The sequence below is a fragment of the Ursus americanus genome, chromosome 18 (assembly GCF_024610735.1).
Source record: "Ursus americanus isolate L20-20 chromosome 18, mUrsAme1.1.p, whole genome shotgun sequence".
NCBI classification, from domain to species: Eukaryota; Metazoa; Chordata; class Mammalia; order Carnivora; family Ursidae; genus Ursus; species Ursus americanus.
The window spans coordinates 35,633,400-35,659,128 of NC_142144.1; the positions used below are offsets into that span (position 1 = coordinate 35,633,400).

At 46.3% G+C, this 25,729-nt stretch overlaps 2 protein-coding genes across 2 annotated transcripts; one reads left to right on the forward strand and one right to left on the reverse strand.

Moving 5' to 3' along the window:
• Positions 1 to 1,048: 1,048 nt before the first annotated feature.
• Positions 1,049 to 15,204, forward strand: VCP (valosin containing protein). Its single transcript, XM_045780255.2, has 17 exons — positions 1,049 to 1,352; positions 4,744 to 4,855; positions 5,048 to 5,220; positions 6,334 to 6,476; positions 6,995 to 7,125; positions 8,042 to 8,173; positions 9,088 to 9,190; positions 9,831 to 9,964; positions 10,042 to 10,177; positions 10,530 to 10,642; positions 11,049 to 11,213; positions 11,300 to 11,422; positions 11,674 to 11,886; positions 12,076 to 12,384; positions 12,659 to 12,814; positions 14,234 to 14,388; positions 14,542 to 15,204. Exons 1-17 carry the CDS (start codon positions 1,336 to 1,338, stop codon positions 14,645 to 14,647), a joined length of 2,421 nt encoding a protein of 806 aa, XP_045636211.1. The 5' UTR covers positions 1,049 to 1,335; the 3' UTR covers positions 14,648 to 15,204.
• Positions 15,205 to 23,974: 8,770 nt separating this feature from the next.
• Positions 23,975 to 25,394, reverse strand: SPATA31G1 (SPATA31 subfamily G member 1). Its single transcript, XM_087869132.1, has 3 exons — positions 25,164 to 25,394; positions 24,440 to 24,806; positions 23,975 to 24,336 (listed from the first exon to the last, which is right to left on the reverse strand). The coding sequence occupies exons 1-3, from the start codon at positions 25,392 to 25,394 to the stop codon at positions 23,975 to 23,977; spliced, it is 960 nt and encodes a 319-aa protein (XP_087725258.1).
• Between the last annotated feature and the right edge of the window lie 335 nt (positions 25,395 to 25,729).

Here is a 25,729-nt window from a genome sequence, read left to right on the forward strand (position 1 = left end):
AAAGCCAGAGTCTCAAAGCCCAGGATCCTGTGCAAGGTCACAGAATGAGTGGGGGTGGGTCTGGAAGGTGGTCTGGGCGGGCCTCTCAGGACAAGGGCAGGTATTTGATTCTTAAAGGGGAGGGACAAGCAGACCTCTGAGTCTCTGAGTGACTCCTTACCCCAATCCCAAATTCTAGAAATTTGGGATTTGACTGTCTCAGTCAACCATGTCTGTGTGGATAGGGGGTGAAGGGTGAAATAATTTAGTCATTATCATTATAATGATACCAGAGCAGCTTATTAAATTTAATCAGGGCTAGCTGGAATTTGGGGCCCAAGGACTTCAAGTCTCAGCATGCAATTTTCTTGCTGCTTTGGGTTTTGTTGAATCTACTGTGTTCTGTGGTTGCCTTTAGATCCCTTTTTGGACTCGAGTGCCCTCCCTCCTCTAGCCATTAATATAAATACCCAGTGGTAAGAGGAAGCATGTACCTCCAAGCCCTGAGGAACTGGAAAGCCTATGGGATTAGGGTTACCAGAGGGTGCCACAACAATAGGGTGGAGTGGATTAAGAGCTGGGGTGCTAGTCAAAGGGTTCAGAATAGCGATGGCTGGAGCCAGCGTTTTGGAAGGAGCCAGGCGAGGGGTTAGGGTGGATCCTTGGGTTTGGGAAGAAAATGGGTGTGTAGGTTATCACTGCAACAGGACTAGACTAATACAAGGGTTCAATCCATTGTGCCAGGTTCTTCAGCAGGATAAGATCAGGAGCCAATGAACTGGAGCCAAGTGGGAGAGTCCGCCTCCCAGGGATTAAAGGCTCTTCTTTCGCCGGTCGATCTGGCCCCATCCTTTTCGTTGATTGGTCGCGAATCCCGATCCGTCGAGGAAGCGTAGCGCCGCGGCCAATTGACGTGGCGTTACTAGGCGTGTTGCATCCTTGAGGCGGGAGCCAGGCCGCAAGCAAATTTCCTGATTGGCTCTAGTCCGCGGGTTGCTGGGGAGAGGCGCGGAGAGGCGGGCGGGAGTCCCCAGGGCAGGCGCTGATTGGCTGAGGTGAGAGCACCTCTCCTTCCGATGATTCGGCTCTTCTCGGTTCAGTCTCAGCGCAGCGTCTGCAGCCGTCGTTTGAGTCGGCGCTGCCGCTGCCCCCTCCCGGATCAGCAGCCAGTGTATACCGCCCGCCCACCACCTCGGTGCCGCTAGGAGGAAGCGAGAAGGAGGCCGCCTGCGGGTTTGTCGCCGCTGCTCGCCCCCTGTCCGGGAAAGCAGAGCCCCGGCCCAGTCGGTCGCCTGCCACCCCTCGTAGCCGTTACCCGCGGGCCGCCACAGCCGCCGGCCGGGAGAGGCGCGCGCCATGGCCTCTGGAGCTGAGTGAGTGTGTGCGCGCGCCCGCCCGCCCGCTGCGGGTGCGCGCACCTGGGGACTCGCCGCGCTGGGTAGGCCCCGCCGGGCCTGGCCGTGGGCGCGTCTAAGAGGTGGAGACAGGGAAGGAGGGAGAGAGGGAAGGGGGAAGAAGGAGGGGGATGAGGGGCCGCGGTCCGGTTTGGGCCTGGCTGCGCAGCCGCGCGCCCCCTAGGCCGGGCTTGCGTTGGGCCTGGGTCGGGGCCTGGGCCAGATCGTGCTGTGTCATGCAGGCCCGGCCGGCCTGATTGGCTTCCAGGGAACCGCTGTCGCGTTCTTGTGAGGTCTGCGGGCCCACATTGCCGGCGTGTAGCCCCAGGGCTTTGGGCGCCCACCTGCGATGAGGTGTACTATCTGCCGAAGGCCTTTGGTCCCCGGAGGGAGCAGGCCCCGCGGGCCCGACGCCCTATCTGGGCCCGGTGGGCGTGGACTTTGGGCCACGTGAAGGCCTTGGGAGCCGGGAGACAGGCGGAGGCCGGAGCGGGGAAGACTTGGCGAGCTCCGGGAAGCTCACGACCGCTTTTTTGGAGCTGGATGGGCCTGACCCTTGGTTGACATCCTTACGACCTGAGTAGTAAGGGGCTGTTAGGGAAAGGGCGGGCCCAGCGTTTCGTTTCTGGCCTTCTTCGTACTTTAGGTTGGTTGTTCGCATGGGAAAGCTTTAGTCAGTTTTTCTTAATGTTACGAAATGGGGGTGGGGAGTAGGAGCCTTTCTCTCTGTTTTGGGCTTTTGCTAAAGTTCGAATCTCAGTTGGTAATTTGCGGGCCTTCCTCGATTTCAGCCTTTGTGGTGAGAAGGTTGTAGTTGCTCTAACTCTGAACACACACACACACACACACACACACACACACACACACGCTCCTTTCTCCAAACTGCTATGTTGAGAAATCTTGGGCCCTCCATCCCTCAGGAAAGCATCAGATAAAAGCTGACCACCTCTGCCCATCTGCCCTTTATATTTAGAATCAAGAGCATTAGATACTGGGGAAAAAAAAAAAGCCGTCCTGTGGAAACTCTTCTATGCAAATCACTTTCCTGACTTGAGAATTTTTTGAGGTGTTCCCTTTTTTTTTTTTTAAGTCTCTAAACCGAAATAAAGTATTACTTGGGTGTCTGTTTAAAAGGACCATTACTTATTAATACTTACTCTCTTAAGTTATTCAGTCAGTCATTTGTTTTCAAGACTAAAAATAAAAATTCAAAATTCTTGGAACCTGGCATCACAGATGGTTTCTAACCTCTAGGTCATCTTGATGACTCTTACCTGAACTCCCTTCAAGTCCCCTGTGGCCCATTGGAGTTCTGGAAAGGGCCTGGCTCATGCAGAAGACAATGGGGAATGTCCCCAAAGAGCCTCCAGGACTGCTGTTGGCCCACGATCAGGCTGAAGCTCTCTTTTAGAGGTTACTTCCTTTGATCTTAGTAGATAGATACGGAAGTGAAGGTGTTTACCTTAAGAGAAGGGCATACTACTCATCTCCATTGCCAGGGTCAGGAATGGTAGGCAGCTAGGAAGTTTTCGTAGAATGCAGCTTTGGGATTAAAATACAAACTATGATGACTAGAGGCATCTGGCATTTTATTTTTCTCTAGCCCCAGTCCCATAGATTAAACAGGAAGGTGGGCATCCTTGGAGGGTATTATGATGTGTGGGAGAGAGGGAGAGTTGATGGGTTTAAATGGCCTTCAGTTGCTATATTGACCATGCTTGTTCTCCAGGGTGTTGATAAGCTCTGTAAGAGTCTGCCTGCTATGCAGCATTGTGCCCAGAATGCTACACTTTTAGGTTGAGGAGACAAGTTTAGGCTGAGGAAACTCCACTCTGGGAAATTAGCTTTAAGGTGATGATTAAAGATGCAGCCTACGTGAGAGGATCAGCAGAAAGCTTACAATTTTGTTAGATGAATGGGATTTGTATTTCTGTTGAGTATATCAGGACCAAAAGATGGAGAAACCCCACAACTCCCTAGCTGGTATTCTGGAGTATAGGAATCTTTTTTTCTTGTAAGTTGTGAAGATATATCCAACAAGAATATTGTTTTGTCTTGTTTTGTTGACTGATGTATTTCCAGATCATAGGATGGTGCCTGGCCTGTAATGTATACTTGCCAATTTGTTAAGTGAAGGAATAATTAATGGAAAAGATTCCTTTTTATTTCTTCATTTCCTCCATTGTCCGGTCTCCCTGTTTTGGTTAATGTTAGGCTTTTCTGAGCCTTAGTAAGAGAAGGTAGCTTTTCAGAGGGAGAGCCCACTGAGTCTAGTTACTGAAGGTTGAAGATGAGCTAGGTAAGAAGTTGGTGTAAGGTGAATGATTTTCTAGGATACGATTGAAACTATTTAGGGGTTTTAAATGGAGCGTAGACTCAGGCAGCCTTGGTTTGGGTGAGCGATTTGGATTTGCTCCATGTCTCAGCATTTCTTGGTTTTGACTTTTTGAACCAACACTGTGGTGGAATTACATGTCTTTGCAGAGATTTGTAAAGCTGTTTTTGAGCTTGAGCATCTTTTTGATGGTTTCAGATCTGTTAGTGTAGTTGTTTTGTTTTCCCCATATATCATGGTCTTTATGCTTGGCATTTCTGTGGTGTATAGAATGCTCTGGCATTCAGCTAGTTTAGCCAGTAAGGATGGTAGTGCCAATGATTTTGCTTCATTGTCCCCAGGCTTGCTTGGTGGGACTTGGGGGGCCTCGCTGAGCCCTACAGCAAGTTGTCTTGCTCACTTCATTCTCCAAGAACGTTAAGCAAAGAAAGAGCTTATGCTTTGTTCTGCAGTGCTAATCATTGTGACCATTAATACCATGTGCCAGACATTGTGTTGAGCATTTTTCATTCATTATCTCAGTTAAGACAATAATCCTCCAAGATAGGTAGGTATTATTGTATTCGCCTCTTTACGGATGAGGACATCAACATCCAGAGAGGTTAAGTAACTTGTCCAAGATCACAATTAAGCAGTGGCAGGGTTGGGATTCAGACCCAGCAGGTCTGACTGCAGAGCCCCTTCTCCTAATTGCTGTCTCATAATAAGACTGTTGTCATTTCTCTAATTGTTACTCAGCCTCTACTTCTGTTTAGTCTTCTCAGGTGATAGTTTCCTGACTCTGGGGCAAGATCACTTGGGGCCTGTACAGCTAGGATGCCAGTGCTCAGAATACCAAGAGCTGCTGGAATGGGAACTGTATGTGTTGAATGTTACTCTATATGACCTTGACTGAATATCCTTTATCTCACCTCTCTTGTGTAGGGACAGCTTCATTTATCCACTATTTCTTTCCTAAGTGTGAGTTTTTTAAAGACTGGTGGGGCCCCTGGGACTGGAGTATGTACTGGGACTAACTTCATTTTCTCTTTCTAGTTCGAAAGGTGATGACTTATCAACAGCCATTCTTAAACAGAAGAACCGTCCTAATCGGTTAATTGTCGATGAAGCCATCAATGAGGACAACAGTGTGGTGTCTTTGTCTCAGGTAAATTGGGTCTAAGGTCCAATCTTTCCTTAATGCTGTTAGCCTGAGGGCTTTTCCCAGGTTTCTTTCCTCATTTTTTTTTTTTTTTTCAGTAACCACAGGTAGAGTGGGGTTTACTGGGTATTCTAGCCTCCAGGGCTGCTGCTTACCCCCTGGCCCAGTGACCTAAAGGCCTTAACCTTCTTTTCTCAGCCCAAGATGGATGAGCTACAGTTGTTCCGAGGTGACACAGTGTTGCTGAAAGGAAAGAAGAGGCGGGAAGCTGTGTGCATTGTGCTTTCTGATGACACATGTTCCGATGAGAAGATTCGAATGAATAGAGTTGTTCGGAACAACCTTCGCGTACACCTAGGGGATGTCATCAGGTGTGTGTGGGGTTCTTGGCCCCTCAGGGATGGGAGGCCAGAGACAGCCTGAATTATAGACAGGACCCCAGTGAAGTTCTTGGCAGCTACACATAGCAGAAGCCTCCTAGGAATGGGAAGACTTAATACAGTAGGACTGTCTTTAGGTTTTGATTCTGCCTCCCTGGGACTTCAGAATTTACTTCTGCATGACCCTTGGAACAAGTTGGATTTCTATAACTTTAGTGATGCCTTTATTTATTTATTTATTTATTTAGCCAGAGGTATAATTTATCGCGTGCTAGACACTGGTTTAGGATGCCATTTGAGGGTGTTTGTCTACGAAATGATCTCACTGTTACATTGAAATAATGGCTTGTTTTGGGGCCAGAATGAGGTGGAAGTGTGGGCATAGAAGGTGGACTCCAAATAGGTTTTTTTAAGGATTTGAGTTAATGTAGGAGAGGCATAGTTTGAGTCAGACCCCTGAATAGCTTCACTCTGAGTGATTTTGGACTTAACTTTAGGCAAGAGGCTTCCCCATCTGGGAGTCATCACTAGCCACTGCTATTCAGCCACTTGTCACCTGGCCAGGAACATCTCAGACTTCTGATTATGTTTCGTGGATTCTAGGTTTCATGTAGGCTTCTTCCTGGAGGTGCTTAGTCACTTTGTCAGGGTGCTCTGATCACCTGGCTGAGATGATTTTTTTTCAGTTCTATTTCTTTGATTCTGACACTTGTCTGACTAAGGCCTCCCTTTGTAATACTGTGTTACTGATACAGAATGGGTCATCTTTGGAATCTCTCACTGAAGACCCTTCCTCCTGTTTCTTTATTTTGGGGCTTTACATGAGTGGGTCTTCCTTTTGGCTCACTGATAAAGAGTGAGCAGCCTCAATAGCTTCTTCTAATGGGTCCTGCTACTACCCCACCTGAGTATGACTTGTCTTAGTTCTGCTTGGCTGCTCCTTTGTCCTCACTCCCACACTACCCTCCTGCCTCTCTTCACCTAAAGCCATCCCTACCTTTTCTCTTTCACTCGCCATCAGCTGTCTGTGCCAGGCCCTTTCGGACGCCCAGTGCTTGGGGCTGCAGTGTGGTTGGTAATGTGGAGTCTGCTTGTCATCCTCAGCATCCAGCCGTGCCCTGATGTGAAGTACGGCAAACGTATTCATGTGCTACCCATCGATGACACGGTGGAAGGCATCACTGGCAATCTCTTCGAGGTATACCTTAAGCCATACTTCCTGGAAGCTTATCGACCCATCCGGAAAGGTGAGAGATAATTCTAGGGACTGAGGTTAAGGTTGGTTGTTTGTAGAGCTACTTGGGAGTAAACCTTGGAATGTCTTTATCTCATTCTCATGTATGTGTGCTTACACATATATTCTGCACACGTGCTCACGTGTACTCTCTCTCCCTCTTCCTGCCTCCCATTCCCTCTGTTTCCCTACTCCCACTACCTGCTTCAGTAGAGTAAGCTATCTTCTCTTTTGTCCCAGAAGGAGAACTTGGGCACTTTTGACTGTGTCACAATCCAAAATGGGCAAAACCTTATGGGCTTCAGGCCAGAGGCCAAAACCTGATGTACCAGAAGCCCTCTTGAATGGCAGAGGGACTCTTCACAGCTTAGCTTTCTCCTCTTGCCTGATGCTTAATAAAGTGGAGGTGGGAAGGGAAAAAGAGCAATATCTAGTGAATTTGGCATTTTAGACTCCAGGTACTGATGAGGAATTCTCACTTGCTCTGGTATTTGACCTCTCTGACTGCACTTGTGCTAATTGCTCTCACAGGAGACATTTTCCTTGTCCGGGGTGGAATGCGTGCTGTAGAGTTCAAAGTAGTAGAGACAGATCCCAGCCCTTACTGCATTGTTGCTCCAGACACAGTGATCCACTGTGAAGGGGAGCCTATCAAACGAGAGGTGAGTTCTCTCCTTCATACCAGTACCCAATTTCAAGATTACAAAGTGGGACAGTCATGTGATAACTCCTAAAATTGGGTGGGTGCTCTATGGGGCCCCTGGGTGGCTTAATTGATTACGCGTCTGACTCTTGATTCTGACTCAGGTCATGATCTCAGGGTTGTGAGGTCGAGCATCACTTCGGGCTCTGTGCTAGGCATGGAGCCTGCTTAAGATTTCCTCTCTCCTTCTCTCTCTGCCCCTCCCCACCTCTCTAAAAAATAAAAATAAAATAAAGCTGGGTGTTCTTTGGAACTAAGCTCCTTTCCAGAGGTGGAAAAATCTCTCAACTATTCATTTTCAGACCTATGTGTTTCTTAGAAGTATGTGATATCAGTGATTTTTAAAATCTAGATTGTTGGGATGCATTCAGCTCTGGTCATGATCTCAGGGTTCTGGGATCAAGTTCCGCATCGGGCTCCTCGCTCAGCAGGGAGCCTGCTTCTCCCTCTGCCTGCCACTCCCCCTGCTTGTGCGTGCATGCAGGCATGCGCTCTCTCTCTCTGATAAATAAAATCTTAAAAAAAAAAATAAAATAAAATCTAGATTGAAGGCAAAAGATCTTAAGTGGTTGGAATAATTTTTGTAGAAATGACGATGATGGCCTCCAGACTTCTTCCCGTTTCCCAGAGTTTCCAACGTTAGGTCTTAGGGGAGCCCTTCCCAGTAATAATACTAAGGACAGTGTGAAAGGGAAAGGCTGTGATAGAAATCTTTGCTTTGGGATTTTTAGAGTTGTTCTTTGAGTCAGGATCCCCTTAGAGGAAATCATAGAACAGATTTCTCTACACCAGATTGTAGAAGGGTTCGGAGAAACTCAATTTTTGCTGATATTAATATTCCTGCCTTCATTTTTTCTTTGTCTCCCCATATTCAGGATGAGGAAGAATCCTTGAATGAAGTAGGCTATGATGACATTGGTGGCTGCAGGAAACAGCTGGCTCAGATAAAGGAGATGGTAGAGCTACCCCTCAGACATCCTGCCCTCTTTAAGGCAATTGGTGTTAAGGTGAGCATCCTGGGCCCTGTGGGACATAATCTCGGCTGGTGATTAATGAAGACTCAGGTTCATTCTTTACTGCATATCTTTTTTTTTTTTTAATAGTCCTTTAAAAATGTAAAAACCATTTTTATCTCATGGACCCTATAAAAACAAATCTCATCGTAGTTCGCCAACTTGTCTATAATAGTACAGCCTGATAGAAGTAGAAGTTTCAGGAAATTTGCAATGTGAAGGGTCCTGAATCCAAAACATTTGAGAACTGCAGATCTACAATGTAACTTCCTAACTGTTTACATATCATGGGGCACACTGAAGATGAAATTACCCCTTTCACTAGTATGTACCATGCAAATAATTTTATCTTCTTTGTGGGCATTTCCCATGTGCAGCCTGTGGACGAGGCCACAGAAAAGACAGCTTCAAAGAGGAAAAGTTGTGGTTGGTGGTAAGGAAAAGCATTCCGATAGGATAATAAATCCTAGAGGGTTGTGATTACTGGAATGAGTGAGCCTCTGGCAATACTCTTTCTTAGATGGCTAAGCTAGTCCTGGCCTTTCTGTCCAAAGTCAAGCCCTTGGCCTAGTGGCCTCTTGCTTTTTTGTAGTCCCAGGATCTTCAGACTTAGCCACATTAGAGTTTCTTAGGGTGGTTTCTGTGCTCTTAGTCTTCTATGCAGTGTATAATCATAAATGTCAGTTTTCTGATCGTTATTTTCTCTGCTAATAAGAGGAGTGAGTATGGTCTGAAGTAAACTGTTTTCCTAGCAGTTAACGCTGAGAGCTTATTCTTAACTGATGTCAGGGTCAAGCTCTGATTCTCACCCTCTCTAGATAGAGCCACAGTCAGACCATCTTAGAGTGGGTGGGGTTGGGAGAAGGTAGGACTCTGAACCTAATCATATCCTCTGTATTGGTCCTCAGCCTCCTCGGGGAATCCTGCTCTATGGACCTCCTGGGACTGGGAAGACCCTAATTGCCCGAGCTGTGGCAAATGAGACTGGAGCTTTCTTCTTCTTGATCAATGGTAGGAGACTTGGTTCACCTCATGTTTGGCTGGACCTTACTCTGAGCTGAGCACGATCCAGTGTCATGAGCTGGAGAACTTATGGACATGTTTATTTGCACACATGCCCTTGTGTATATTTCATCATCTTCTGCTGGGGTACATTACGAACAGATAAGCAACACGGGGAAGGTATTGTACTCTGGTGCCCCCTGATCTGTCCCCCCTTGAGAAAGATTGTAGAAAGGCTGAAGACATTTAGGGGGAGCAAGTTAGAATGAGAGCTCAAATTTTGTCTGCTAATTTATTTGAGAGGGTTTAGGGGAAGACTGGTTGAGAGCAGCTGGCTCCTTGAAAATGATAGAGGTACAATTGGTGCGTTGCTTCTCCTGCTCTGACCAGAGGTCCCAGAGCATGTGCTGTCATCTTGCCATTTAGAGCTTGACTGTGAGATAGGTGTTGTGAGTTCCTTGGCTTCTCTCCAGCCTAGTTTGGTGGCTGTCCTGGGATAGTGTCTGATAGAGTCTGTGAGAAAGTAGGCAGAGGTTATCACATTTTCACACAGCACCTGTCTCTGGGCTGAGCAGATAAGAGTTCTGGTTTCTTTTGTGATTGAGGAAGGATATTGTATTGTTATTGTTTCTGTTCTGTATCCTTGCAGGTCCTGAGATCATGAGCAAGTTGGCTGGTGAGTCTGAGAGTAATCTTCGTAAAGCCTTTGAGGAGGCTGAGAAGAATGCTCCTGCTATCATCTTCATTGATGAGCTTGATGCCATCGCTCCCAAAAGAGAGAAAGTAGGAGCTTACCCGAGGGGATAGTGGGGGTTGAAAGGTCCTCACTTCACTTCTGACCAGACATCCTGTCCTGACAGACCCACGGGGAGGTGGAACGGCGTATTGTATCACAGTTGTTGACCCTCATGGATGGCCTAAAGCAGAGAGCACATGTGATTGTCATGGCAGCAACAAACAGACCCAATAGCATTGACCCAGCCCTTCGGCGATTTGGTAAGGACCCCAAATTTCTTTCAGCCCTGTTCTTGCTCATAGGGAGACTATAGCTTAACTGAGCTTCTTTGATCCCATGCCTGTCCTTCATTTAAGTAACCTAATTTGAGGTTTTCTTGAAGCTCCTTGCAGTGATAGGGCCCAGGGGTCCTTTCCCTTATCCTATGTCCTGTCTAGGGTGACCAGCCATCCTGGTTTGCCTGAGACTGAGGGGTTTCCCGGGGCATGGAACTTTCAGTGCTAACACCAGGACAGTCCTGGACAGACAGAGGCGGTTGGTCACCTGAGACCTGTCCCTTCTTCCCTCTGGACCAGAAATGAGCCCTTTCTGTGTTCACACACTGTCCTGCAGGTCGCTTTGACAGGGAGGTAGATATTGGAATCCCTGATGCTACAGGACGCTTGGAAATTCTTCAGATCCATACCAAGAACATGAAGCTGGCAGACGATGTGGACCTGGAACAGGTGGAGTGATGTTGAAGGCTGGCCCTGAGTTAGGATATCTGTTTCCAGGCAGTTAAAGTGAACTGGCTAGGGACACAAGCTTAAGATGTAGAGACTGATTTTGATTCTTGGGCAGGGGAAAGGAAGTGATCTGAGTTTGAATCCAGGGAACTGGAGTTGGCATGTTTCTCTGTTGACACCACATTAGAGTAAACCAGAACTTTGGGGTCAGCTTTATTTCCAGGCCCCATGTCTAGGCTTAACTACTTAAAACCCAGCCAATGAAAGAACTGCTAGTATCTGTACTGGGAAATGGGAGGACCCAGAGATAGGAGTCATGGGAAGAGGCCAGGATTCTGTAGTTTCTGAGCCTCCTAAGGCAGCTAGGTCTTAGAGACAGAGTAGAAAGTAGATCTTTTCTCTGCAGGTCGCCAATGAGACTCATGGGCACGTGGGCGCCGACTTAGCAGCCCTGTGCTCGGAGGCTGCTCTTCAAGCTATCCGCAAGAAGATGGACCTCATTGACTTAGAGGATGAGACTATCGATGCTGAAGTCATGAACTCTCTCGCAGTTACTATGGATGACTTCCGGGTAAGGACTGCACCCTCATCTCAGGTACACACACATGCATTTTGACCTTTCCCTTGGCAAATCTCATCCCCAGTTTTTCTTTTTAGTGGGCCCTGAGCCAAAGCAATCCATCAGCACTGCGGGAAACTGTGGTGGAGGTACCACAGGTGACCTGGGAGGACATCGGGGGCCTGGAGGATGTCAAACGTGAGCTTCAGGAGCTCGTCCAGGTAGGGTAACTTGGTCCAGAGTAAGTCACTGCTTCAGTATGTTGTAGGTGGCTTGGGGTGTTGACAGTTGAGTACAAGAATTGTGAGAGCATAATTCATGAACCTGCTGTTCTCAGTTTGGAGGCATGAAGGACCCTGCCCCTAGAGAACCTGATTTTACACCATGGGATGTTTGGGAGGGATGCTGCTGTTTGGTTAGGTTTGTTTCAAACTATGGAGGTATGTCGAATCCTCTTTTCTTTTCTTCCTAGTACCCTGTGGAGCACCCAGACAAATTCCTCAAGTTTGGCATGACACCCTCCAAAGGAGTACTCTTCTATGGACCTCCTGGCTGTGGGAAAACCTTGCTGGCCAAAGCCATCGCTAATGAGTGCCAGGCCAACTTCATCTCTATCAAGGGTCCTGAGCTGCTCACCATGTGGTTTGGAGAGTCTGAAGCCAATGTCAGGGAAATCTTTGACAAGGTGAGCTACAAGCAGCTGAGCTACCTATTCACTTGTTTGGCAGCAAGGTAGCTGTTTTCTTGGGAGAATTGAAACCATCTTGTTCTGGCAGCTCAGCTGGAGCAGTGAAGGTCACTTTAATTTCCTTTCCTTCTCAGGTCTGAGAGACCCAGTTGTGTTAATGCTTGAGTCCATGTGTCCCTCCCATAGGCCCGCCAAGCTGCCCCCTGTGTACTGTTCTTTGATGAGCTGGATTCAATTGCCAAGGCCCGTGGTGGTAACATTGGAGATGGTGGCGGGGCTGCAGACAGAGTCATCAACCAGATCCTGACAGAAATGGATGGCATGTCTACAAAAAAGAATGTGTTTATTATCGGCGCTACCAATCGGCCTGACATCATTGATCCTGCTATCCTGCGACCTGGCCGCCTTGATCAGCTCATCTATATCCCACTTCCTGATGAGAAGTCCCGTGTTGCCATCCTCAAGGCCAACCTGCGCAAGTCCCCAGTTGCCAAGGCAGGTGCAAGGGCATTGGTGATATGGACTTCTATGAGTGCTCAGCTTAATGTGGCATTTGGTTCCCGGAAAAGATTCCACTGGGGATATCTGGGGTTAGGGTGGTAAAGGAAAGATGGACGATTTGAAGGTGTTAATATAATCCAGAATCAGGAGTAGAACAGTGGCGAAAGATGGCACAAACTGAAATTAGGAGTGTGTGGGTGGCTCAGAGATCAGTGTATTACAGGGAAGGAAAGGCTAAATGCTAAGGTAGCTCTATTGCTTCTTTTAGGATGTGGATTTGGAGTTCCTGGCTAAGATGACTAACGGCTTCTCTGGAGCTGACCTGACAGAGATTTGCCAACGCGCTTGCAAGCTGGCCATCCGTGAATCCATCGAGAGTGAAATTAGGCGGGAACGGGAGAGGCAGACCAACCCATCTGCCATGGTGAGTCTGCATCTTTTCCCCCATATGTGTCAGTTGTCGGGAGCCAGGGGCAATCTCTACCATGCTGTAGTATAAGGGTTTCGAAGTACCTCATAGATGCCCTGTTAGTTGGGCATCAAAAAGAATACGGAGTATTAATCTCTTCAGTCTGGAATTTTAAAGGCTGAGAAGAGATGGGTAGTCTATATGCTCAGCCTGAAGGAGGCTCTGTTAGGGAAATCAAAGTATAATTGTAACATAAACAAATAGGGTTTAGAACCTAGGATCTATGGGCCTGTCCTTTGGTGGGACATGGACCTCCTGAAATTAAATGCAGAATTTGGGGACGCCTGGGTGGCTCAGTCATTAAGCGTCTGCCTTCGGCTCAGGTCATGATCCTGGGATCGAGCCCCGCAGCGGGCTCCCTGCTCAGTGGGAAGCCTGCTTGTGTTCCCTCTCTCGCTGTCTTTCTCTCTCTGTCAAATAAATAAATAAAATCTTCAAAAAAAAAATAAATAAATGCAGAATTTGGGCTGTGTATGTAAGCTTCATAAAGACAGAAGTCTGTATCATCTTGCATGTTTCCTAGTGTATCTTGGCACCATGTTAGAGACTTCATGAATGAATAAATAAATGAATGAAAGGCTTTATTTTTTGTAGGAGTTCTGAGATATTCCTTCTCTCCCCTGTGAAAGCTTTGTAACTATTGATATACTTAATCCTATGGAGCAGTTTCTTAAGTCACAGCAATCGGAGTGGCTTCTTAGTGGAAGAAAGAGAGTTTGAGTTGGGTTATGAAGGGAGACTATAAAGGCTAAGGAAATAAGCAGCCCAAATAACTGGCTCAAGAAATAGGATTGTGGGAATTGGGGGAAAACCTGAGTAGATTTAAGAGGGCATATGTTACTGGAAGTGAGGCCACTAGGTAAGGTGTAATCTGAATGTGGTAGGCACTGAAAGTTATTTACCTAATCTTTTTAAAATTTAGGTGGTTTGGATTTTTGGTTTGTATTTTTTTTTTAGAAACTATTTTTAAAATTTAGCTTTTTTGAGATATAATTCACATGTAGAATTCACCCTTTTGATGTATACTGTCTCCATGCAACTTGACAAATGTATTTAAGTTCTGTAGCTATTAACCACAGTTTAGATAAATTTGTGTCATCCCAGAAAGTTCCCTAATGCCGCTTTAGTCAGCTTCTTTCCACTCTAAGCCCTTGGCAACCACTAATGTGATTTTGTCTGTACAGTTTGGCTTTTTCCAGAATGCACTGACTGGTTTTTAAATAGGGCAGTGACTCAGTTTTAGGAAGATTGGCCTTGTAACTTATTCAGGTTGGCTTAGAGAGAGGAGACAGTAAAAGGCGGGGGGCAGGAGGGCCAGGGAAGGAATCCAGGCTGGACTTTAGCCCTGGTGGTCTGTGTTTACTAATCCTATAGGAGGTAGAAGAAGATGATCCAGTGCCTGAGATCCGCCGAGATCACTTTGAGGAAGCCATGCGCTTTGCCCGCCGTTCTGTCAGTGACAATGACATCCGGAAGTATGAGATGTTTGCTCAGACCCTTCAGCAGAGTCGGGGCTTTGGCAGCTTCAGGTAATCACGTTACAGTGGGCAGTACTTAAGTTGTTTTGGGTAACTGTACAACCAAGGTTGTGGGGAGTCCTAAGGAGTCTCACGGGTTAGTTGGAAAATTCTACACAGGCCCTATCCTAACTCTCTTTTTTGTCTCTGCTTTTGTGCATACAGATTCCCTTCAGGAAATCAGGGTGGAGCTGGCCCCAGTCAGGGCAGTGGAGGCGGCACAGGTGGCAGTGTGTACACGGAAGACAATGATGATGACTTGTATGGCTAAGTGGTGGTGGCCAGCATGCAGCGAGCTGGCCTGGCTGGACCTTGTTCCCTGAGGGTGGGGGCGCTCGCCCAGGAGGGACCAGGGGTGTGCCCATGGCCTGCTCCATTCCTCAGTCTGAACAGTTCAGCTACAGTCAGACTCTGGACAGGGGGTTTCTGTTGCAAAAAAATACAAAACAAAAGAGATAAAATAAAAGCGATTTTCATTTGGGAGGCAGAGAGTGAATTACCAACAGGGAATTGGGCCTTGGGCCTACGCCATTTCTGTTGCATTTGGGGGCAGTGCAGGAGACGTGTGTGGGCGTGAACCAAGGCACCACCACCACTCCCCACAGTAAAGCATCTGCACTTCACTCAGTGCTACCCAAGCCCTCCCTTCTTCCCTCTACCCAACCTGGGCAGGAGGATGAAGGGCCACAGTTGCTGGGTGTTTATATAGAAAGTAGGTTGATTTTATTTTACATGCTTTTGAGTTAATGTTGGAAAACTAATCACAAGCAGTTTCTAAACCAAAAATGACATGTTGTAAAAGGACAATAAACGTTGGGTCAAAATGGAGCCTGAGTCCTGGCCCCTGTGCCTGCTTCTTTTCCTGGGAAGGGCCTTGTTCTACCCCTTACTGTCAAGGCACTCTTCAAATGTGAAAAATTAAAGTAAGATTGCACCCTCTTCCCCTTCTGATTGACAGCGGTATGAACTGCCACTTTGCCCCATGTCTGTATTATCACTGAATAGGACTGCAGGGGAGGGGGTGCAGCCTGCCTGATGGAGCTCTAGTTGTGTTTGATGTGGATGGTAAGGTTAAGGCTGCAGAGCTCTCTTTTCCTGACCAAGGACTGAATTGGGGTGCCCTCCAAAAATCTTAAGGGTTGTAAAAAGAGAATCTCTGTCTGAGGTCGATGTTCTTTACATGCATCTAAAAGTCCTAAACATTCATGCTCTGGTTGAGGATCACTTATAATTATGTCCCCCTTTATGTAATTTGTATTATAAAAAAATAGTTTTTTTCTAATATAAAATTCTAGTATTGGATGTGTTTTTTTCTAAACTTAACATCCTCCCCTGCTCACCTATTTTCAGATGATTGCTTGCATAGTTTTGTCCATGTTCAGGTATAGAATATCCTTTTTGTTCAGCAGGTGCCAACATAATCGCTTAGTGCTTTGGGGATCAGTACTGTGATGCCTTAGCCAGGGAGGAGTAAGGTGCAGAGAAAATAATCCCCAGTCAAATTTTTATTGGTCTTCCTAGTACTTGTACCAGTCGCTGGTATGGATTAAAAAGATAGATAATCTACAGGGACACGAGATAATTATATTGACTGATGAAACTGGGGCATTTTGAATTCATGTGCTGTGAAATAGAGATTTTTGCACATTGGAGATTGGAGTTGACTCTCCCTCATCTTCCATGATACTTTCTCTACCACATTCTGTCTTTCATCCTCTTCTGGTTTTCCCACCATTTAGGTGTCCTGATGGCTAGCCTTCAGTCTTGTTTCCACTTTGAACATTGCCATTCTGTCATCCATATGGCTCATCCCTGTGGGCTGGCAACCTAACTTCACTGTGGGCCAAAGACAAGATCTTTTGGGGGAAAGACATTTGGTTGGTGCCTCTGCATCAAGCTATAGGAACAGGTTAGAAGACAAGTGGTATTTTCCTCCAAAATATGTAGACATACTGTTTGATACATGAGAAATTTGTGTTGGAATGATTGTTTTGCTTTTATATGTCACACAAAGTGTGTCTGTAGAAGACAGTTGAGCTCTATAGATCTTCAGGAAAAAACCAAGAAACAGACTTAACAGTGAGAGGCCCGGTTCTAGTTCTGGCACTTGAGCTTATAGCAGTGTAGCTTTGAACAAGGCACTTAGTTCTTTTGGGGCATCTGATAGATGAAGTAGTTGATAGTGCTTTGTAAACTGTAGAAAACAGTGTGAGAAACTGTCAACACCTGCAGACACCTGCATACCTAAACCAAGAGGCAAGTCATATAGGCCATCCCATTTTTTCCCTTCCAGTGTTCCCAGAAAGAAATTGGATTTTTTAATTTTACTGTAGCTAATCACTTCTTCCATAGGATAGGCGCTACAATTTGGAGATGGATTTCTAACCAAGAATATGGCATGAAACAGATTATAGGGGATCAGCAGTATACCGCAGATGCAAAAGCAAAGATGGAACTATAAACCTAACATCTTAAGATGTATTTGTGTTTTTTTTTTTTTAAGTGGCTCCACACCCAGCATGGAGCCCAACATAGGGCTTGAACTCATGACCCTGAGATCAAGACCTGAGCTGAGATCAAGAGTCAGACTTAACCGACTGAACTACCCAGGCACCCCAAGATATATTTGGATCCAAGATACTGATCCTACAAGTTGCCCTGAGAGTCTAGTCACACAATGCCCGTGAGAACACAGGTCTGCCAGTCAATAATTCAACTGAACTGAGGCAAATGTTAAATGGTTTGTTACTCTTTTCCACTGAGGGCTTAAAAAGATATGCATCGACTCATGAAATGTTCTTGTGTCAAGTAGAATTTTAGAATTGTGTTTGAGGCACCTGACTGGCTTACTTGGTGGAGCATGCAACTCTTGGCCTCAGGATTGTGAGTTCAAGTCCCATAGTGAGCATGGAACCTACCTAAAATTAACAAAAAAAGAATTGCACTGTCTTTGAGATTATTTGGGGGGGAGTGGGGCGGGGGGAGGTAGTTGGGAAGAGGGAAAATACCTTCAGTTCCACTCCTGGCCAGAAGGTGGTGAATTTTGGGCTAAGACCCTCTAAACAGATATGGGCTAAAATAAAGTTTTGGAACAGAAGAGTGACAGAGGAGGTAGAGGTAGAAGCATGTACCTTCTGTTTTTCTCAACTGTATATATGGAGTAGAGGGAATATTATCTAATGAAAAGAGCACTGGATTGGGAATGTGGATTCAATCTCCTGGAACCTCAACTTCTTTTTGAGGGGCTTGATAGCCATACTATCAGTACTGTCAAAAAGGTACACATTACGTTGCTGCAATGAATGGGAAACCATACCAAGACAGGAGAATCAGAAGGCTCTGGAGGTAGTCTGAGCTGGGCATTAAAGGAAGGTGGGAGACTTGACCTGTAGAAGTAGGGGAGAGCAGTTTAAGCAGAAGGCACAAAAGTCAGAAAATACAGAGCATGCTTAAGAAGCATCAGGTTGACTAGCAAGGGAGTGTATTTGGAGAGGTCAACCATGTCATGAAGAACTTTAAATTCTAGGAGTGAAGTTTGTTTTTTTTTTTAATTTTACTTTTAAGTACTCTCTACACCCAACACGGGGCTTGAACTTAAAACACCGAGGTCAAGAGTCGCATGCTCTACTTACTGAGCCAGCCAGGTGCCCCAAGTGAAATTTATTTTTTTAAATTTTATTTTTCCTGCTACTTTTTTTTTTTTAAAGATTTATTTGTTTTAGAGTATGTGTACGTGTGCACATGTGCAATGGGGGAGGGGCAGAGAGAGAGGGAGAATAACTCAAGCAGACTCCCTGCTGATTGCAGAGCATCGATCCCATGACCTTGAGATCATGACCTGAGCCAAAATTAAGAGTCAGACGCTTCCATCGACTGAGTCACCCAGGTGCCTCCCCAAGCGAAGTTTATTTTAAAGCTGTGGGTTTTCTGGGCAATTTAGGCAGGAAGTGATAGATTTCAGTGCTAGACAATTCACTCCCCCCCTTTTTTAACTGTGACCAAAAAAAAAAAAATTCACCGAGCAATTTCCAAGTGTACATAATATTGTCAGCCATATGTGCATTGTGTATAGACAATTCACTTTATTTTTTTAAAGTAATCATGCCTAATGTGGGCCTCAAACTCTCCACCCAGAGGTCAAGAGTTACACCCACTACCAACTGAGCCAGCCCGGTGCCCTGACAATTCACGTTTTAAAAACCTTTTATTTTTGTAGAAGCATTAATGTATATTGTAGAATTTTAGAAAAATATAAGCAAATTTTATGGGGTACTGGGGTGGTGTAGTTGGTTGAGCGTCTGACTCGGGTTTCAGCTCAGGTTGTGATCTCAGGGTCATGAGATGGAGCCCTGCATCAGGCTCTGCGCTCAGTGCAGAGTCTGCTTAAGACTCTCCCTCTCCCTGTGTTCTCTCTCTCTCTACAATAAATAAATCTTTAAAAATACCTATGTAAGCACATTTTTTGAATTAATATTCCCAGAGATCATAATCATCATAATTTTAGTTCGTATCTTTCTGTGCATGTATGTACATGTGTGTTTATATATGTGGTATTGTTTTTTGTATGAGAATGATTTATAAGAGTCTTTTAATACTTTCTTTAAAATGTTCATGGAATCACATGCTTACATGTCATGGAATCATTGAATCATATTTCAAGAAAGGGTTTGGTAATTATACTTTGACAGAACAAGCAAATTTATGTAACAAATAGAATCTCAGATATATATCCTGAAACAAATATACTTTGTTATAATACTTAGTCTTCACTGTTAACAGTCTCTGCTGTTAATTAGAGCAATCCTTGTAAAAAAAATTTTGAAGTTAGGGATGGCATAGGACATTCATTTACAACAGATGAGGCATGCATACTATTCTGCTACAGGAAGAAGTTGGTCCCACTTGGCCAAGTGGCCTTTGTCCATTATACCCTTATGGTCTACATGAGGTATTTTTAAATCAAAATGAGATGATACTGCTTTATATCTTTTTTATGTCAATCTCTGTTTTCCTTTTAGTAAATTTCTATTAAATCTAATGCTCATACCATATTCAGCTTCCCAAGCGATCAGAATATGTCATTCACAATTTTTTATTTTTATTTCTTGTGTGTGTACGAAAGGAATTTAATTTCTTTTAAGGACCTTTATCAGTGGGTTTTGTTATTCACAGGTTTTGATCAAACCATTATCCAGTCTAGGACCACAGGTTACATCTGTTATGTTCCTTTATTCAAACTTTTATGACACTTGTTGAAGAGATTGGGTTAGTTAACCTCCAGAGAATTGTAGTCATGTGGAGGATGGATTAGAATAGGGCAACCAGTCTGGTGAGAAATGACTGAACTAAGACAGTGATGGTGGAGATGGAGAGGTAAAGATGGATTTGCAATACATTTCATAAGTAAAACTGACAGGACCACATTAGATTAGGAAGTGAGAGGAATGGAGGAGTCAGGGATGACAGGCTCTGACTTCAGTATTGGGATGGATGTGATACCCTTCAACAGGAATGGGCAATTGGAGAAAGTTAAAGGGAAAATGAGGTTTGGACAAGTTGAATATGAGATACCTAGTAGGCTATTGGATATGTGGATCTGAAGCCTAGATAGTGATGCTTTTAAAATGACCCATATTTTGAAATATGGCACTTAATGGGATGAGTTCAAGATATTTTTTTTAGTGGTATTGGTAAAAGTGGACTTATTTTAAGGTGGAGGTGTAGTTCTCACATCATACCATACTCAAAACGTAACAATCTAAACAAATATATGAAACTGTAAAAGTGCCAGAAGAAAGTATTTTTTAAGCCAAAAGAAAAATGTTGGTCAATTTAATTACATAAAACTTTTCAAGTTTGGTACAGTAAAAGTCACCTTAAACAAAATTAGAAATTAAGCTATAGATAGGGAGAAAATATTTGCAGGCTACATAATAGGATAATATCTGTGGTAGGTAGGCCCTTCCAAGAGGTCCACATCCTAATTCCTGGAACCTGTGAATATATTATTTTACATGGCAAAGGAATTAGACTTTGCAGTTGAAATTAAGATTGCTGATCTTAAGATAGTTAGACTTAAAGATAGGAAGAGTATCTCAGATTATCCAGATGGATCCAATGTAATTACAGGTGTCCTTAAAAGGTGAAGAGGGAGGCAGAAGAGAGCAGAGTGATGTGGTAAGAACTTGCCTTGCCTTTGCTAGCTTTGAAGATGGAGGAAGACAGTCAGTAGCCAAGGAATGTGGGAAGCCTCTAGAAGCTGGGAAAGACAAGGAATGAATTCTCAGTGCCTACAGAAACAAATGCAGCCCTGCCAACCTTGATTTCAGCTCCACGATTCATGTCAGACTTCTGACAAATCTATGTTGTTTTGTGGTAAATTTGTTAGGGCAACAGTAGAATAATGGGTAAAGGATATGAACAGGCAATTATAGAAGAAATCCACATGGCCACTAAACATGAAAAGGCACTTGTTTTTGTGGTCTTGCAGATGGATGAACTGACTCAGAAAGAGCACAGGGCTGAGAAGAAATGGTCAGAAGTGTAGAGAACTTGTGGATCAAGTGGGTGAAGAAAGGGACTATACCGAGGACCAAAAACAGCTGCCTAGACTCATACTGTGTTCATGTGAATGGATGTATTTTTCTTCTGTTCACTTGCTGTGAAGTTTTTCTCCAGGGTAGCATTGGACTCTGTTCTGTCCTTACAGCCTCCCCCTGTAGAATAGGGATGTGTGGACTCCATGCTGATCATCTGTGAAGGGTTTAAAAAGTTACACCTGCAAAGTCCTGAGCTCTCTACTTCTCTGATCCTGAGGGAATACAGCTATAGCAGGAATTAGTAGGGAACTGACATTTCCAATACCCCAGACTCCAAAGATGACATGAGAGGGATTTGTCTAGTTCACCTAGTTTATTAGGATTTCTCTGTCTCCCCACCCCACAACTGGTTTGGCTTTAAGTCTTGGGGTATTGGGTACCAGTACTACCAGCCTTTCCTCTTACTGGTTTTGGTTGGCAGGGGCCATGGGTACCCAGAAACTTGGCTAACATTCTTTGGAGACCCCTGGTAAGGGGAACCTGAGGTGTGGGGGAGGAGAAATGCTTTTCCATGTGGTCCCAAGGGCAGTGCTTAGAGCGTTCAGGGGTCATGATGTCGCCAGCTCCCAGCCCTGCCCCTTGCTGAATTTGGGGCCCTGCAGCCTTAGAGTGAAGCTGCTGAGGGAGAGCAGTGTGTCGAGAGCTCTGGTCTTCATGCTGAGGTCTTCGGGAAAGTCTGCTTAAATAAGGGGCTTCCACCGGTCTTCTGACCTTGGCTGGGTGGCTCTTCCCTATAACTGTGGATGACACCAATCTTGGATCCCCTCTTCTGTGGTCTCCTGCTTTGGGTTTCCTGGGGCTCTCTCTCTTTTTGGCTGAAGATAGGGCTGAAGCCTTGTTCTGTCTCTTGCCTGAGGCCAGAACCTCAGGGTTTGAGGGCTCGCTCAAGTCTGAGCAGTTCTCACCAGTCTCCATGTGAGCACACAGCCCCTGGGATGAGACCTGGGCTACCATCTTCACCTTCATTCTTTGCTCTCTCTGAGACCCTTGTTCAGCCCTCCCAGACCCTCGTGGCCAAGGCTGGGAAGAAGAGTGGGAGTGATAACAGTGGGAGATCTGTACAGGCTGAGCTACTGTGCTGTGAACTTTTGGGGGATGACAGCTTGAAGAGTGGGGGCACAAATTAGAGGGATGATTCTGCTGTGGGGGGCAGGAAGAGAGTCTCCAGGAGGCTGGAGTTGCGGAGCTCAGGGTAGGGGAGCTGCCAAATGATTGACTTGGGTCAGGGGATCTGGAAGCAGGGCTCTGCTGTAGTTTTTTCAGCCTAAGTTCCAACTCTCTACTCCAGTGCCAGGCCTGGATCCCGGAGTTGGGGGGCACCTCTGGGACAGCCTCTCCCTGGGAGGGTGGAATCTCTGCCTTAGCCCCTGGGAACAGTTCTCTCTTGGGTAGGTCAGGCTGGTTGGGCTCAATCTTCAGAGCTTTAGCTAAGGTGGCAGGCCAGGGTATTGGCCACAGGGGATCCACTGCTGGGAGACTGGAGCCCTGGGGGATCCCTCTTGGTTGCACATTCCTCCACACAAACTCAAGGTCAATATGTGGCTCTGGTAGAGGAGCAGAGAGAGAGCTGGGGGTTGGGGCTAGGGGCTCATTGGCCCGGCACTTGTCTCTCCATTCCACTGCTTCCCCCTTAGGCTTATAGGTACATTGGTCTCCAGGAGACTCACTTATGTGAGACTTTGACTTAGAATTTGGAGATGGGCTAGGGCCCCACAGTTGGGACCCAGAAACACAACAGGTTTCTTTCTGCTTGTTGTTCCCCCCAATAGGTTCAGTGTCAGACAAGGCTCCCAAGGATCTGGCTCCGTGTGGGTCTTGGTGTAAGCTGCAAGCTGGGAGCTCAGAAGCCCAGGAGTTCTTTCTTATTTTTATGTCCCCACATCTAGTCTCAGAATCAAACAGGACCCCCATGGGGCTAGCTCTGAGGGGCTCCAGTGTAAGAGCTGGGGGTGGGCTTAGGGCCAGAGATGGGGGCTCAGAAGCCCAGGAATTCCTGGAATGCTTAACGTCCCTCCATGCAGCTTCTGATCTAGTGAGGCCTCCCATAGGATTGATTCTGTGGATTTCTAGAGCGGAAGCTAGAGATGGGCTGTGGGCAGGGGCTGGGGACTCAGAGGTCCAGAGGTGTTCTCTCTGCCCCTCCAAAGCTTTGGACTCAGGCAAGATTCTCTGGGAACTCATTTCTAGGGACACCCGCAGAGATGAGGGAAGCCTGGGAGAAGAAATTGGGTCTGCAGAGACCCAAAGATTTCCTCTACTCTGCCTGCCCTTCCATGGAGTCTCAGATCTTGGTGGGACACATTCAGGGCTGGTTCCATAGAGCCCTGGGTTGAGGTCCAGGGCTGGGGGCTTAAAGGCCCACAGGTTTCCTGAATTTTCTCTGTGTCCCCACTGGGGCTTATACCTAGATGGATCTCCCAGAGATCTTCCTCCCTGGAGTTCTTGCAGGGGACCTAGGGGAGGGCAAGAGTGTGGCATTGGAGACCTAGAGGTCTGAGGGCTCTCTCTGTGACTCATGGTTTCCCAGAAGTCCTTCGGTGCAGAAAGTCCTCCTTCAGGGATGATTTTCTGGCATTCTGACAGAGCATCTGGGTGTTGGCAGGGAGCTGGCATTGGAGTCTCAAAGGCTTGAGAACTCTCTTTATGTCCTGTTGTTCTCCACTGAGTTTTATATCCAGGTGAAACTCCCAGGGGGCTACTTCCTGGTATCTCTGTCATGGGGTCTTCAGATCGGCAAGGGACCAGGATTGAAGGCTCAGAGATTTGAGGATACTCTCTTTGCCTTGTGGTTTTCCAGAGGGCCTTAGATCCAGGCAGGCCTTCTATAGGGCTGACTTCCTGGAGTTCTGAAAGGGAGGCCAGGTTTGGGCTGGGAGCTGGCATTACAGGCTCAGAGGTCTTGGGGTCCTCATTTTGCCCCATAGTCCTCCATGGGGCCTCAGACCTTGTCAGGACTCCCAGAAGGCTAGAAGGATACAGCAGAGAGGCAGAGAGAGAATCTAGAATGCGTTGTTGGAGGCTGGGGTCCTGTGGCACATCCCACCAGACCTCAGATAAGGGGGAGAGCTTGGAGGGTCTGGAGAGCCGTTCAGGCTGTAGGTGCAGAGCTCGATTCTCAGAGACCCAAGAGACCTCTTTCTGCTGCATAAGCCACTGTATATGTGCTTTAGCACTAGATAGGACTCCCTTGTGGTCCATGGGAAAGGACTTAAGATGGAAGGGTAGGGATGGGATGGAAGGGGAAGATGGAGGAGGAAGTTGCTGAGGATCAAGGTCCATTCCTTCCAGATCTTCTGTAGTATGGATTTCATGGGTAGGAGGCTGGGTTGGGGAGCAATACTGGGGAAGCAGCAGATTGGACCTAGGCAGGAAGGCAAGCTTGTTGAAGAAGACAAAAGGACCAACAGACAACTTCAGGGGAGACGGGCCACCTGAGCTCAGGAAGATGGCCTCCAAAGACTCACTGTGCAGAGAAGGAAGACCCCAGAAGAGCTGGCTTTTTCTCTGATGTAGATAGCTTCCTGATTCTGTTTTGTGCCTCACAGGCAGGTTGGTCAGGATCTGAAAGGTGGGGAAGGATCTGGAAGGGCTTGGGGTCTGTGTATGTACTTGCTTTGGTGTCCCTGTGGCTTTGTGGAGGTCCTCAGAACCACAGGATGGTTGAGATGGAGCTGTGGTGGCTTGCTCTCCAATGGGAGCTTCTTTGGGAAGAGAACATGGCTTCAGTGGATCCAGAGATGTCTCCTCTTCTTCCTCTTCCTCTTCTTCTTCCTCTGACTTGTGCTTCCACAGGTGATCAAGGAAAGCCACATGGTACAGAAGTGGCAGGCCCTGGGGAGTGGAGAAAGATACTTCAGGCATGAAATCTTTTAGAGACACAAAGTATGTCATGAAGCCCTCAGTCTCTGTTCCACATCCAGAGGGAAGTTACTCACCTGGCCCCACATCTGTGGTCAGTAGTCACTTACCCATCTGAGCCATTACCCAGCCCATATTTGGAGATCAGCATTCCCTACCATAACTACATCTAGGGTCAGTAATCACCCACCTGTCTTCAAATCTGTATCAGTGGTCACTCATCCAGCCTCACATTTAAGACTTATAGTCATTCCATGTCAATGATTTTTTACCTGAACTCATATGTGGTATCAAGAGTCATTCACCCAGCTGCACAACCATGTCACCCACCTTGCCTTGCATCATGTCCCCAGAGTACCAGGGTTGAAGCTGTCGCCACCTCCCAAACTGCCACCACCTCCGGATCTGCCAAACCATGAACAAGAATAGTGTCACCAGATTCCCTGGACTCTGGAGGCAGCTGCTGCCACAGTGTCTGCAGGCCAGGGCATGGGTCAACTGGCCCCAGAGTAGCTCCATGTCCCCTTCAGCCCCAAGCAGGCCTTGTATCAGCCATTCCATTTTCCTCAGCCTAGTGGCAGTTTACCTGGAGGTCATCACTGCATCACAGAACAAAGAACTCCCATCCCCCACATGCCTAACAGCCTTTTCCCTGAATTTAAAGCCAAAACATTGCCTCTACCAGGCAACTAATACTTTGTAACAGTGAAACCTTAGTGATCCCTTTTGTCTCAATTGCCAAAGCCAGAATTATGCTTCAGGCATTGTCATTAAGGACATGGACTCTAGCATCAAACTGCTTTATTCAAATCCTAGTTCTGCCACTTCCGATCTGTGAAATCTCAAACTACTTAATCTTCTAGTGCCTCAGTTTTCTCACCTGTAAAGTGGGGATG